The following is a 12,814-nucleotide window of genomic DNA, read 5'->3' as shown; positions in this document are numbered from 1 at the left end:
TGTCCTTGGCGTGAACGGCGGGCAGGTGGCGCTCGGCACCCAGAATCCCGTCTTCTCGCCACCACCCAAGCTCCCTCCGGAGCCTGCCGCCGCCGCGGAAAGAGAAAGCTGGCACCAGGCTGCCCGAAGATGAGCCGACCCCGGTGCCCGGGACAATATAAGACATACCCCCAAAGTAAGACACAGTGGGGTTTTGGGGGGTAAAAAGAAAGTAAGACACTGCCTTACTATCGGGGAAACACGGTAGTTCCCATTTTGGCTTGTTGATTATCTCTTTTTGCATAATATGTAGATATCATTGATGTCTTACTGATTGTTAAGTTTGTCTCTGAGTGCCAGATTCCTAGAAATTTCCTAGCATTTGGGGACTTTGCTTGGTCTAAGATGGTCCCAGTAGAAACTATGGTGAACCATTATCCCAGGCATGTTTAAATTCAGTTACTGTGGATTTACCAACCACATCTGCTGGAAGTTTGTTAGTAGATCCTTGGAACAAACTTCCAGCAGACGTGGTTGGTAAATTCACAGTAACTGAATTTAAACATGCCTGGGATAAACATATATCCATTGTAAGATAAAATACAGGAAATAGTATAAGGGCAGACTAGATGGACCATGAGGTCTTTTTCTGCAGTCAGTCTTCTATGTTTCTAACTCTGTCCACATGTTGTGACATTAAAAAGTTTTCATAATCTCTTCTGACCGCTAATTGTTGTCCATAGATGCGTTCTGTCTGCTTGTCCTTAATAATGGCTGTTGCAGTCATTACACTGTGTCTTGTAGACGACTGATTTTTTGTTTTAGGATTGCTGGGTCTTTTGGCTTACTTAGGATGTTTTGAAGGGCTTCAATGGGCTTTAGTTGGTACAAGCCAACTAAAGCTCTTCAAAACATCAGAAGACATGATGAAAACTCTTTAGATTTCAACTGTGGCCAAAACGCAGGTAGTCCTGGACTTGCGACCATCATTGAGTCCAAACTTTATATTGCTAAGTGAGAAATTTGTTAAGTGAGTTTTGTCCTTTTCATTTTATGACTTTTCTTGAGTGAATCAATGCAGTTCAATTAGTAGCATGGTTGTTAAGTGAACCTGGTTTCCCCATTGACTCTGCTTGTCAGAAGGTTGCCAAAGAGGATGACATGATCACAGGACACTGAAACTGTCATAAAAGTGGGCCAGTTGTCAAGCATTCAAATATAAATTGCGTGACCATGGGGATGCTGCATCGGTTGTAAGGGTGAAAAATGGTCATAAATCACTTTTTTTCAGTGACACGTCAATTAAATGAACTGTTAAATCAAGGACTACCTGTATCGTAATACTGGCTATGACTCATTTAACAACCACCTTGCTGAACAACAGAATTCTGATCCCAATTGTGGTTTAGGCTGAGAATTACCTATATCAGTGATGACGACCCTTTTTTTCATTGGCTGCCGAAAGAGCGTGTGTGCATGCTATTGTTCATGCGCAAGTGCCCACATCCATAATTCAATGTCTGGGGAGGGGAAAAACAGTTTTCTCTGCCCCCTGGAGGCTGGAAACGGCCTGTTTCCCAACTTCTGGTGGTTCCAGTAGGCTCGTTTTTCGTTCTCCCCAGGTTCCAAAGGCTTCCCTGGAGCCGGGGGAGGGTAAAAACGCCCTCCCCCATACCCCCGGAGGCTCTCTGGAAGCCAAAAACGCCCTCCCACAGTCTCTATGTGAGCCAAAAATCAGCTGGCTGACACACACATGCACATTGGAGCTGAGTTAGGGCAACGGCTTGCGTGCCAGCAGACATGACTCCACATGCCACTTGTGGCACCCATGCCATAGGTTCACCACCACTTGACCTATACTAAGAAACAGGATAAGAACTGTTATGCCGGGCTTCACGTTACGAGCCCTAATTAAGTCAGAAATGTAAATTGAAACACACACGCTGTTGTAAACAGAAAAGCCGTTTATCCAAAATAAAGCTGTGCACACGGACTTTAAACTGAGCAAATTAGCTCACACACAGATAACAGTCCTTGAAAGCTGTGCGAGACAAAAACAAACAGAGCAGATAAGAGCAGTTGTGAGAGCATCACAGCCACCTCTTTGAGTGAATCCACAAGATTTACTTAGCTGTGAAATATCCCAAAAAAGTCTGTGAAAATCCAGGAACAAAGCAAGCACAACCTATCCTTCTCCAAACGGATAAACTCCCACATGCACTCTCTGCAATGCTGGTAATCTATCAGCAACCCCATTAGCCTAATTGCCTCACCCACAGGTGTTCTCCCTTCTCTCCGACGATACCTGCGCAGTTGGTCCCTTCTACCCATGAGCCTGCGCATTCTGGCATCTATCCACCGATCTTCCTCCTCCTCCTCCAATGACACACTAATGGGGTCATTAACTAATGGGATGGCTGCATCCATCTCTATTTGATTCGTCTTCTCCCCCAGCGTCTGACCTTGGCAATGAATCCTCACTGTCAGAAACTGATGGCAGTAAGACAAGTCTTTGGGAACCTGAGGACTCTCCTAAGCCAACATCCAAATTCCCCGTTGCAGGAGCTGGCCCAGACCCAACCACAACAAGAACCAGGTTTAGGATCAGGCCTATGCTTACCCATTATTCCCTGTAGATTTATTTTTCTTCAACATAGCTGATACTTCCATTTTGGCTGAAAAACAGTAACAACAAACGTCAAATACATTATAGCAATAGCTATTAAGGCAAGATCTTATTCTAAAACACTGTGCTTAGTCAAGACGATGGTAGTCTAATAATGTAGGAACATATCTGTTATATATCTAATTTTAAAATGCTTCAAATTCACCAGGAGCACAAAATACTTTGAAAAGATAAAAGAAAAATATTACTGGAACGAGAAAACCAGGGAGGTGTCTGAAGCAGAAAGCAAAAATTAAAAAAAGTATAATTCTGCGTCCTGAATAATGTATAAACATGTTGTGGTTTGTAAAATCCGTTTATGGCTTGCTTAGCATGTGGTACAAACCCAAGCAACTCTTACTTAATAATCTAGGGTTAAATAAATCAGACGTCAGCACTATTCTGAAACTCAACCACAAATTAATGAAAAATCCTTTAAAGTTGGAAGGTATTCCTTGATCGCTTGGGTAACTTTAGGCAAAAAAGTTTTTAAAAGGTTAATGGCACCAAACATAGTCAATATTTTGGTCAACTTGTCCTGTTTATCTCCTCACCTTCAGTCTTTTCAAACTGCTCTAGCAGACTAGATAGATCAGAGGCCTCAATTCCTAAGGGAGGGAAAGAGATATTAATTTTACACACTTGTTGGTACTCTGTAATTTAACATACATAACATCCTCCTCGACCCACAGCTCACATTAGAGAAATATCTTTCAGCTGTGGCGAGGGGGGCGTTTGCCCAGGTTCGCCTTGTGCACCAGTTGCGACCCTACTTGGACCGGGAGTCACTGCTCACAGTCACTCATGCCCTCATCACCTCGAGGCTCGACTACTGTAACGCTCTCTACATGGGGCTACCTTTGAAAAGTGTTCGGAAACTTCAGATCGTGCAGAATGCAGCTGCGAGAGCAATCATGGGCTTTCCCAAATATGCCCATGTTACACCAACACTCCGCAGTCTGCATTGGTTGCCGATCTGTTTCCGATCACAATTCAAAGTGTTGGTTATGACCTATAAAGCCCTTCATGGCACCGGACCAGATTATCTCAGGGACCGCCTTCTGCTGCACGAATCCCAGCGACCAGTTAGGTCCCACAGAGTGGATCTTCTCCGGGTCCCATCAACTAAAGAATGTCGCTTGGCGGGACCCAGGGGAAGAGCCTTCTCTGTGGCGGCCCCGGCCCTCTGTAACCAACTCCCCCCAAAGATTAGAATTGCCCCCACCCTCCCAGCCTTTTGTAAGCTGCTTAAAACCCACCTCTGCCGTCAGGCATGGGGGAATTGAGACCCTCTTCCCCCTTGGCCTTTACAATTCCATGCATGGCATGTATGTATGTGTTTGGTTTTTTTATATTAATGGGCTTTTAATTATTTCTAACATCAGACTACTATTGTACACTGTTTTATTGTTGCTGTTAGCCGCCCCGAGTTTCCGGAGAGGGGCGGCATACAAATCCAATCAATCAATCAATCAATCCACAAAGTTTCATTGGCGCAAGTCAGATTCTGTTCAATGCCCCTTTTTGCAATCAGTTCAGCAATGGGTCAGCATGTGTACATAGGGACTGAAGCACAACATTTTGAACTTTATATAAGCAAATATTTTTTTAAAAAAATATTAGCAAATCCTGGACAAAAGGCAAATAGAAGAATATTGCTTTCACATTTGAAAGAAAGCATAACCCATCAGGGTTATCAGAGAGTGTTCAAGTGGAATGATGTGTGACTTAAGTTTTAACCCCATGCATTATATCCTAAGCCATGTTCAGTAAAGTCACCTTCAACAACACAAACACTCACCAATCTCATTGATAAATGAGTGAACAATGGCTTTATCGTGTTTCTGCTGTGCAGAGTTGACGAAAGGCTGGTTTTTCCACATGGGTGATGATGTTTTCTTGGAAAGATGGCTGTTTTTCTGTACTTTCTGAAGCTCCGATAATGTTGATGGACTGGGAGCAACCAGGGCGTGTTCCATGACATCTGTCTGGATTCCAGCCACCTCTTTTTGCTTTCCAGGTGCCAAAGGAACCGAAAGAGAAGAATGCTCCTCTTCTGGTGGCTTCGTGTTGTTCTGAGCCACAGTAACAGTGGTAGTTTCTCCAGAGTCAGAGAGTTCAGGAAGCTGAACGTCTTCTTTTGAAAACTTCAGTTGATCACCAGGTTCTGCCGGTATTTGATGGGAAGGAAGCCCAGGAAGGGGCACCTCTAAGGATTGCGGGGCAGAACCTTCGCTCCTGTGCTGAGTCAACGTTGTTTCTTTTGCAGGCTTATCAGCGGAGGGCAGCAAAGGCAGTTTCTCCAACGACTGAGAACTGCTCGAAGTTGCTTCGGTTTGAGACTGAACCGTAGAAAGCTGTGTTTGTCTCCTTGGGTCAGATATTTTTCTGGGAGCTAACCTTACCACTGAAGGAGCTTCTACTTGGCCTATCTGGACCGGTGGGCTTTGACTTCCAATGACGTTCTGAAACCCAATACAGGACTCTGGTGTTAAAGCCGTACTTGGCTGGTCAGGAAATCCGTCAGAAAGAGATGAGATAGGTAAAGTGCCAACCTGAGGACTTTGCCTGAGACCTCTTTGATCGCCATATGGGAGGGGCAACACTGGAGGTGGCACCGGTATTCCAGACCAATAGGAAGACTGGGGTAGTGGAGCCCACTCGTAAGGCAGGGCTGGAACAAAAGGCAAAGGAACTGGTGGGGGCGGCCACGTTGGAGGGAGAAAGGGGGGAACTGCATGGAAGACAGGAGGACAAACCTCAGTAGGGGGTAGTGGTGGTGGCGGCACACTTTGGTAATTAGGTGGTAGAAGAGCAAAGTGGGACCACGGAGATCCTACTGGTTGGGAGGAGCCCAAATTGTAGTGATTAGGAGGAGGCGGTAGGAAAGACTCTGGGGCTGGCGGCCCAGGAGGCATGGACAATGGCGAAGGCACTTGTGGCCCAAGGTGAGGAAAAGCACATACTTTACTAGTAGGCACAACAGGAGTAGGCGCAGCTGGAGGAAGCTGCGAAGACGGAGGCTCTCTTTGCTTCAGACTTGCGGAGGAAGACGGCGCGGGAGGAGGGGCGGCACCGGCTTTGTCGTCAGAGGCAAGAGTAGGGGGGTCAGCCAGTTTTTCAGGCTGCTTTCTAAGTTTAGGGGCTGCGGCTTTGGTGGATGGTAGAGGAGCTTGCAGGCAAGGAAGGTCAGCCAATTCGGTAGGGGGCTGGGGAACACTGGGCCACTTGCTGGCACTCCGGTTCTCTCTGGCCTTCTGGGTACCGTCATTATTAGACTGGCGCTGCCCACGGCGCTTCCTGTATTCACTCAAGCTGAGAGGCCGAGGTTTAGCTTCCCTTGGAGGGCAGGGGACTTCTTGATTTTCAGAGCGAGGTGTATCCTTGGTCATCTGCTCTGGAAGATCTGCAGTGCAACCAGGGAGCGTTGGGGAAGTTTCCGAGCTGGACATCTCAATGGTCGGTGGGAGGCACTGGCTTTTTTCGTGGGATTCTCCTGGGACATCCCTCCGGGCTACAGCCACAAGGTCGGAATCCCCTAGATTTTGTGTGGGCTCCTCTACATATGGCACATCCCTTGCGCTTACTAAGCTTGACGGAGGTGGATTTTTGGACCCTTTCTCTCTCGCACATTTTGACCATTCTACTGTTTCCTTTGTCTGAGATACTTGATTTCGGGTTAATTCTTTCCCTCCAGTTTTCCCTGGTTCTTTTTTTTGAAAACTAGAATCCGACGCAGATTTCCTTGCCTCAATCCTGGTCTGCATTGGAGGAGAGGCAGACTCTTGTTGGCGGTTGATGGTCGTGTGATACTTTGTTTCCCCTCTCAATTTCTTCCTCCTCTTCCTCTTCACATTGGTAGATACTTTACCTTTCTTCAAGGCAAAGAGCTTGGCATTTTTGGGAGCCACCGAGGCAGGCTCAGGTGAATTCTTTTGATTCCCTGCTGATTTCTGAGCATCATCCTCTATCTGTGGACGACCATCTTTTATGTTTGGAAGGTCAGCATGAACTCCCTTCCCATCTCGTCCACGTGAATCGAGCTCTCGGTCCAGACCTCTGTATCTCATCTTGTATTCAGGCAATTCTTTTCCCAGGGCAGGAGACAAAAGTTCTGCTTCAGTATTCGTAAGGCCGGTTGGGCAATGACCATCCTTTGTAGGTGAGAGTTTGGTCTCCAGGATCTCTCCACCATCAGGCATTACTTCTAAGACAAGAGAGCCCGCGAGATTCTTCTCAGCAAGGGACTGATTATCAGAACTCTGGCGTACAGTGAAGGCGGGCTGGCAGTAAGAGTGCATTGACCTCACCAGCTCATCAAGGGAAATATTTTCCGCGGCAATGATATAGGGACCGTCGCATTCATCACGGCCTCTCCCAGGCACCACCTCCTTCACAGCTGCCGTAAGACTCTCCCTGCACCCATGTGCAACCTCTTTCTCCTCCCCCTTTCCGTTGCTGCTCCAGGGCACAGGGGATTCCTGTTCTTTAGTCTTCAAAGGCTTCTGTTTCCCCCAGAAGGCTTTGCTGCTCGCGTTGTTTGAAAAAGCCGAAAGTTTGGCACAACTTGAAGATAATGAGAAGGGAATGCCGGTAGTGCTGGGTTCAACCTAGGGAAAGATGAATCAAATCAGAGATTATGCAACAAAGTGAAAATAACTGAAAGTAATCAAAATGCTACTGGGAATAAGGTACTTCTGACAACCTTGCAATTTTACTAAAGGGTGCTTAAACTATATCTATTAAACATCCCAGAAAGACTGAAACAGAGAGTATACCCACTCTTATCATTCTACTAGTTTGCATGCCAGTTAAAACATGGGGATACGCAGATTATCTCAGGGACCGCCTTCTGCTGCACAAATCCCACCGACCAGTTAGGTCCCACAGAGTGGGCCTTCTCCGGGTCCCGTCAACTAAACAATGCAGTTTGGCGGGACCCAGGGGAAGAGCCTTCTCTGTGGCGGCCCCAGCCCTTTGGAACCAACTCCCCCCAGAGATTAGAATTGCCCCCACCCTCCTAGCCTTTCGTAAGCTCCTTAAAACCCACCTCTGCCGTCAGGCATGGGGGAACTGAGATATTCTTTCCCCCTAGGCCTTACAATTTATGCATGGTATGTTTGTATGTATGTTTGGTTTTATAAGAAGGTTTTTTTTAGTTGTTTAGTATTGGATTGTTACATGCTGTTTTTTATTACTGTTGTTAGCCGCCCCGAGTCTGCGGAGAGGGGCGGCATACAAATCCAATAAATAATAATAACAATAACAACAATAATAATAATAATAAAGATTACACTTGGACAACCCTTTTCTACCTGAACTGGAAGTATCATCATAGCTTTTAATCCAACAGGACACATGCAAAAAGAGCATACAACAAATCATGATCAGAGGTTTTTTTTCTGGGCAGAAATTAAAGCTGGCAGAATCAATTACAGCCACCTATGGCTTAGTTTTCATAAAATAGATCACCTTCTTTGACATAATGGTGCACAGTCCAGGCTCCTGGAAATCCTCAATATTGCGTAAGTCCTGTTCATTGGTTGTCACAGAAAAACTAAGAAATCTCTGAAACTGATGAGAAAAAAACAGTTTGGAAATCACATAAATTAAAGTAATGACCCATCTTCATTACATCAAAATACAACAAACGTCATGCTTGTCTGTGATACTGAGACTAGGAAATATCAAAAATAATAACTCAAAGGCACATTACACATCTTTCCTTATCTTTAATAATCTGGAAGATAGTCCTTTAACACCTCCTGTGTATCTTGTATATACAGTGATACCTCGTCTTACGAACTTAATTGGTTCCAGGAGGAGGTTCGTAAGGCGAAAAGTTCGTAAGACGAAACAATGTTTCCCATAGGAAACAATGTAAAACGGATTAATGCATGAAAGGAAAAAAAATCGCAAAAACAGCGTTCTGCTGGGCACCGCCGCTCGGCTGTCACCTTTTGAATCAGCCAGGGGGGCTTCTCGGCGTTCTCCTGAACGCCGGATGTTTGGCAAAAGTTTGGGTTTGGCATTTGGGAGGCTGACAAGAAGCGCCGCTGCCCGGCTGTCACCTTTTCAGAAAAGCCACAGAGCTGTCGGCCGGCTCAAACGGAGGTGGGGAATCCCAATAGGGAATTCCATGGGCGTCACGAAGACGTCCTTCCTGGAGTCCACGTTTCGGCCGGCCAGGAAGGACGTCTCCGCCCATGGAATTCCCTATTGGGATTCCCCACCTCCGTTTCAGCCTCCCGACTGGCTGACAGCTCCGCGCTCTTCTGCAAAGGTGACAGCCGGGGGACGGTGCTTCTTGGCGGCCTCCCGAACCTGAACCTTTGGTGAACTTCCGGGTTCGGCGTTCAGGAGAACGCCGAGAAGCCCCCCGGCTGTTTAAAAGGTGACAGCTGGGCGGCGGCACTTTTCGGCGGCCTTACGAACCCGAACGCCGAACCCGAACTCTGCCGAACCTCCGGGTTTGGCGTTCGCGGCGGCGGGTTCATAAGGTGAAAAAAGTTCGTAAGAAGAGGCACAAAAATCCCAAACCCCATGTTCGTATCTTGAAAAGTTCGTAAGACGAGGGGTTCGTATCATGAGGTACTACTGTACCATAACAATATTAAATACATTTGAGCAATAGAGGGCACTCTTACTCTGCAGAGTTTTCAATACAGAATGTTAAATTTGATGAATCTGGATGCCAATTTAAAGAGAAAATTAAACTGCACACACCTCTGACAACTGGAGATGCCTCTATAATTTTAAACAGTGCTGGTAAGTATTACCCTGCAGTTGAGATTCTCCCATAAGCTTCTAACCAAGAATAGAAAGCAATTCCTCACACATTACTAACTGGATGAAAGCACCGAGTTAGTCAATCTTAAAGTGGAATTGAAATAAAATAAAATGGTGCAGAACATATTTCAGGCCAAAGAAAAACAGAGGAAGATCATTTATATCCTACTCAGAGGATTAATACAAATTAATTCAATATGAATCAGACATTATCAAATTTATTTGCTACCATTCCCACAGTCCAAGGAGACTCCGAGCAGCCCAATAGCAAGAGGTGAGTAGAATAGGTGAACCAATAATTCCAAATATTTACAAGGGCGAAGTTTAGGTTGTACCCAGACTATGATTAAGTGTTGTACCTTATGATTCTTGACAAATGTATATTTTCTTTTATATACACTGAGAACATATACACCATGTTGGTCAATGATAGTTCTATTCTAATGCTATATTGGATTAGATCACACTTGTTTTTGTTTGGCTTGAATTGCTTATACAATCTAACTGAAGAACTGTAGGACATATTAAGAAAAATAACTATTTTTAATTAAGATGAAATACAGTAACTGTTAGGATGACTTAACATTTAACTAAATATCATCATACCGAAGAATTTTCAATCTCTCTGGGTGATGTTAGCAATTCAGATTCAGGAATAGGATCAAAGGGAGACAGTGTCTCATCATCCGTGCTATCAAGAATATCTGTTATTGCCGTCAACAGGGAAAGTTCGTTCTCTGCATCCATGTGGCTTTTTACCTGTTATTAGAAGAACAAACCCACAGTAGAAATGTTATCCATTGTTCAACTCCAATAATACAAGCGGTTCTAATAAATCGCCCTGACCTAGTCCTCTTCATATGTGTTGACTACAGTGATCCCTCGATTTTCGCGATCTCAATCTTCGCGAAACGCTATATCGCGATTTTTCCACCCGATGACGTCACTCCTTTCCTTTCTCATCTTTCTTTCTCTCTCTCTTTCTCTATCTTGCTTCTTCCTCTCTCACACTCTCTTCCTCCCTCTCTCATCTCTTTCTTTCCTTCTCTCTCTTTCTCTATCTCTCCCCCTCTTGCTCTCGAGCGGCAAGCGAGCAGCCGGGCAGGCGGGTGAACGGGCAAGCGAGCAGCCGGGCGGGCGGGTGAACAGGCAAGCGGCAAGCGGCAAGCGAGCAGCCAGGCGGGCGGGTGAACGGGCAAGCGGCAAGCGAGCAGCCGGGCGGGCGGGTGAACGGGCAAGCGGCAAGCGAGCGGCCGGGCGGGCAGGTGACGGGCAAGCGGCAAGCGATCTTGGGGTTTCCCCTTTGCCTGGGCGGCGGGAAGACCCAGGGAAGGTTCCTTCAGTCGCCCAGCAGCTGATCTGCTCCGCAGCGCGGCAGCAGCGAGGAACCGAAGATGGGGTTTCCCCTTTGCCTGGGCAACGGGGAAACCCCATCTTCGGCTCCTCGCTGCTGCCGCGCTGCAGAGCAGATCAGCTGCTGGGCGGCCGAAGGAACCTTCCCTGGGTGCCGCCCGCCGCCCACGCAAACTCCACCATCTGTGCATGTGCGGCCATGAAAAAAAGGGCGCGCATGCGCAGATGGTGTTTTTACTTCCGCAACCCTACATCGCAAAAAATAGATTATCGCGAGGGGTCTTGGAACGGAACCCTCGCGATACTCGAGGGATCACTGTATACCCATTTGATTGAACTAGAACAGGGGTAGCCAAAGTTGGCTCGTCTATGACTTGTGGACTTCAACTCCCAGAATTCCTGAGCTAGCATGATTGGCTCAGGAATTCTGGGAGTTGGAGTTCACAAGTCATAGAAGAGCCGACTTTGCCTACCCCTGAATTAGGAGGATGGGAGATTGATCATCCTGGCTGTCCATCACATCTGATAGGTAAAGCGGATTTAAATTTACATAGTAAAGAAATCAGATTCCAAGACTTTCTCAAGTCATCAACATCAAGCAATCAATGACTGGAACAAAAAAGCCTAAAATGTATACAGTGATCCCTTGGTTAGCGCGGGGGTTACGTTCCAAGACCTCCCGCGCTAACCGATTTCCACGTTATACTGGATGCGGAAGTAAAAACCACCATCTGCGCATGTGCGCCATTTTTTTCATGGCCGCACATGCGCAGATGGTGGAGTTTGCGTGTGGGCGGCGGGGAAGACCAAGGGAAGGTTCCTTCAGCCGCCCAACAGCTGATCTGCTCCGCAGCGCGGAAGCAGCGAGGAGCCGAAGATGGGGTAAAGGCAAAGGGGAAACCCCATCTTCGGCTCCTCGCTGCTGCCGCGCTGCGGAGCGGATCAGGTGTTGGGCGGCTGAAGGAACCTTCCCTTGGTCTTCCCGCCGCCCAGGCAAAGGGGAAACCCCAAGATCGCTTGCCGCTTGCCACTTTGCAGCTTGGAGCCTTGCTTCGCCTCCTTCGCTGCAATAGGCAAGCGGCAAGCGATCTTGAGAAAGAGAGAGAAAGGAGGGCGACTTGCCAGTCCACGCCCCCCTGGATGAACAGCCTCGCATGGCCCCAGCGCCGGGCTCCGCTGTTGCCTCCGCCCCCATTTGGCTCTGCAGCTGATAGGCCTTCCCGGCAGAGCCCTCCCCAACAGCTCCCGCCGCCAGCGCAAAAAAGAAAAGAAAAAAAAATCCCCAAAAGAGGCAGGCACAAAGCGGGGGCACAAGGGGAGCTGCCCGGCAGAGGTTGCTTTTTTTCTTCTCGTGGGCAAGTGGAGGGGGGGAGAGAGAAGGGAGGAAGAGAGTGTGAGAGAGGAAGAAAGAGAGAGAGAAATGATAGAAAAAAGGGGAGAAAAAAGAGAAATGAGAAAATGATTGAAGCATAGTGACAGGAAAGAAAGAGACAGAGAAGTGACTCTTGGTGATGACGTATGACGTCATCGGGTGGGGAAAACCGTGGTATAGCAAAAAAACCGTGGATTATTTTTTAATTAATATTTTTTGAAAAACCGCGTTGCAGCGTTTCGCACTAATCGAGACCGTGCTAATCGAGGGATCACTGTAGTGATAAAAACCTTCAGTATTTACATCTATTCTAATCTAATCTAAACACTCCGTGGCCTGCATTGGCTGCCGATCAGTTTCCGTTCACAATTCAAAGTGTTGGTCATGACCTTTAAAGCCCTACATGGCATTGGACCAGATTACCTCCAGAACCGCCTGCTACCGCACGAATCCCAGCAGCCGATAAGGTCCCACAGAGTTGGCCTTCTCCAGGTCCCATCGCCTAAACAATGTCGTCTGGCAGGCCCCAGGGGAAGAGCCTTCTCTGTGGCGGCCCCGGCCCTCTGGAACCAACTCCCCCCGGAGATTAGAACTGCCCCCACCCTCCTTGCCTTCCGTAAACTACTTAAGACCCACCTATACCGCCAGGCATGGGG

The 12,814-nt window shown here is 47.2% G+C and overlaps 1 protein-coding gene across 1 annotated transcript in view; it reads right to left on the bottom strand.

Moving 5' to 3' along the window:
- Window positions 1–12,814, bottom strand: part of PPRC1 (PPARG related coactivator 1) — a 43,511-nt gene that overhangs the window by 18,383 nt on the left and 12,314 nt on the right. The window contains exons 3-7 of the mRNA XM_070752884.1: window positions 10,040–10,192; window positions 8,117–8,218; window positions 4,446–7,254; window positions 3,199–3,252; window positions 2,600–2,654 (exon numbers count right to left, since the gene is read on the bottom strand). Of these exons, the coding sequence (XP_070608985.1) occupies window positions 2,600–2,654; window positions 3,199–3,252; window positions 4,446–7,254; window positions 8,117–8,218; window positions 10,040–10,192 (3,173 nt within the window). The remainder of the gene's footprint in view (window positions 1–2,599; window positions 2,655–3,198; window positions 3,253–4,445; window positions 7,255–8,116; window positions 8,219–10,039; window positions 10,193–12,814) is intronic.

Source organism: Erythrolamprus reginae, chromosome 5, assembly GCF_031021105.1.
Source record: "Erythrolamprus reginae isolate rEryReg1 chromosome 5, rEryReg1.hap1, whole genome shotgun sequence".
Taxonomy (NCBI): Eukaryota; Metazoa; Chordata; class Lepidosauria; order Squamata; family Dipsadidae; genus Erythrolamprus; species Erythrolamprus reginae.
Note: the sequence above shows the minus strand (reverse complement) of the source record. Positions and strands in the feature narration are given on the sequence as shown.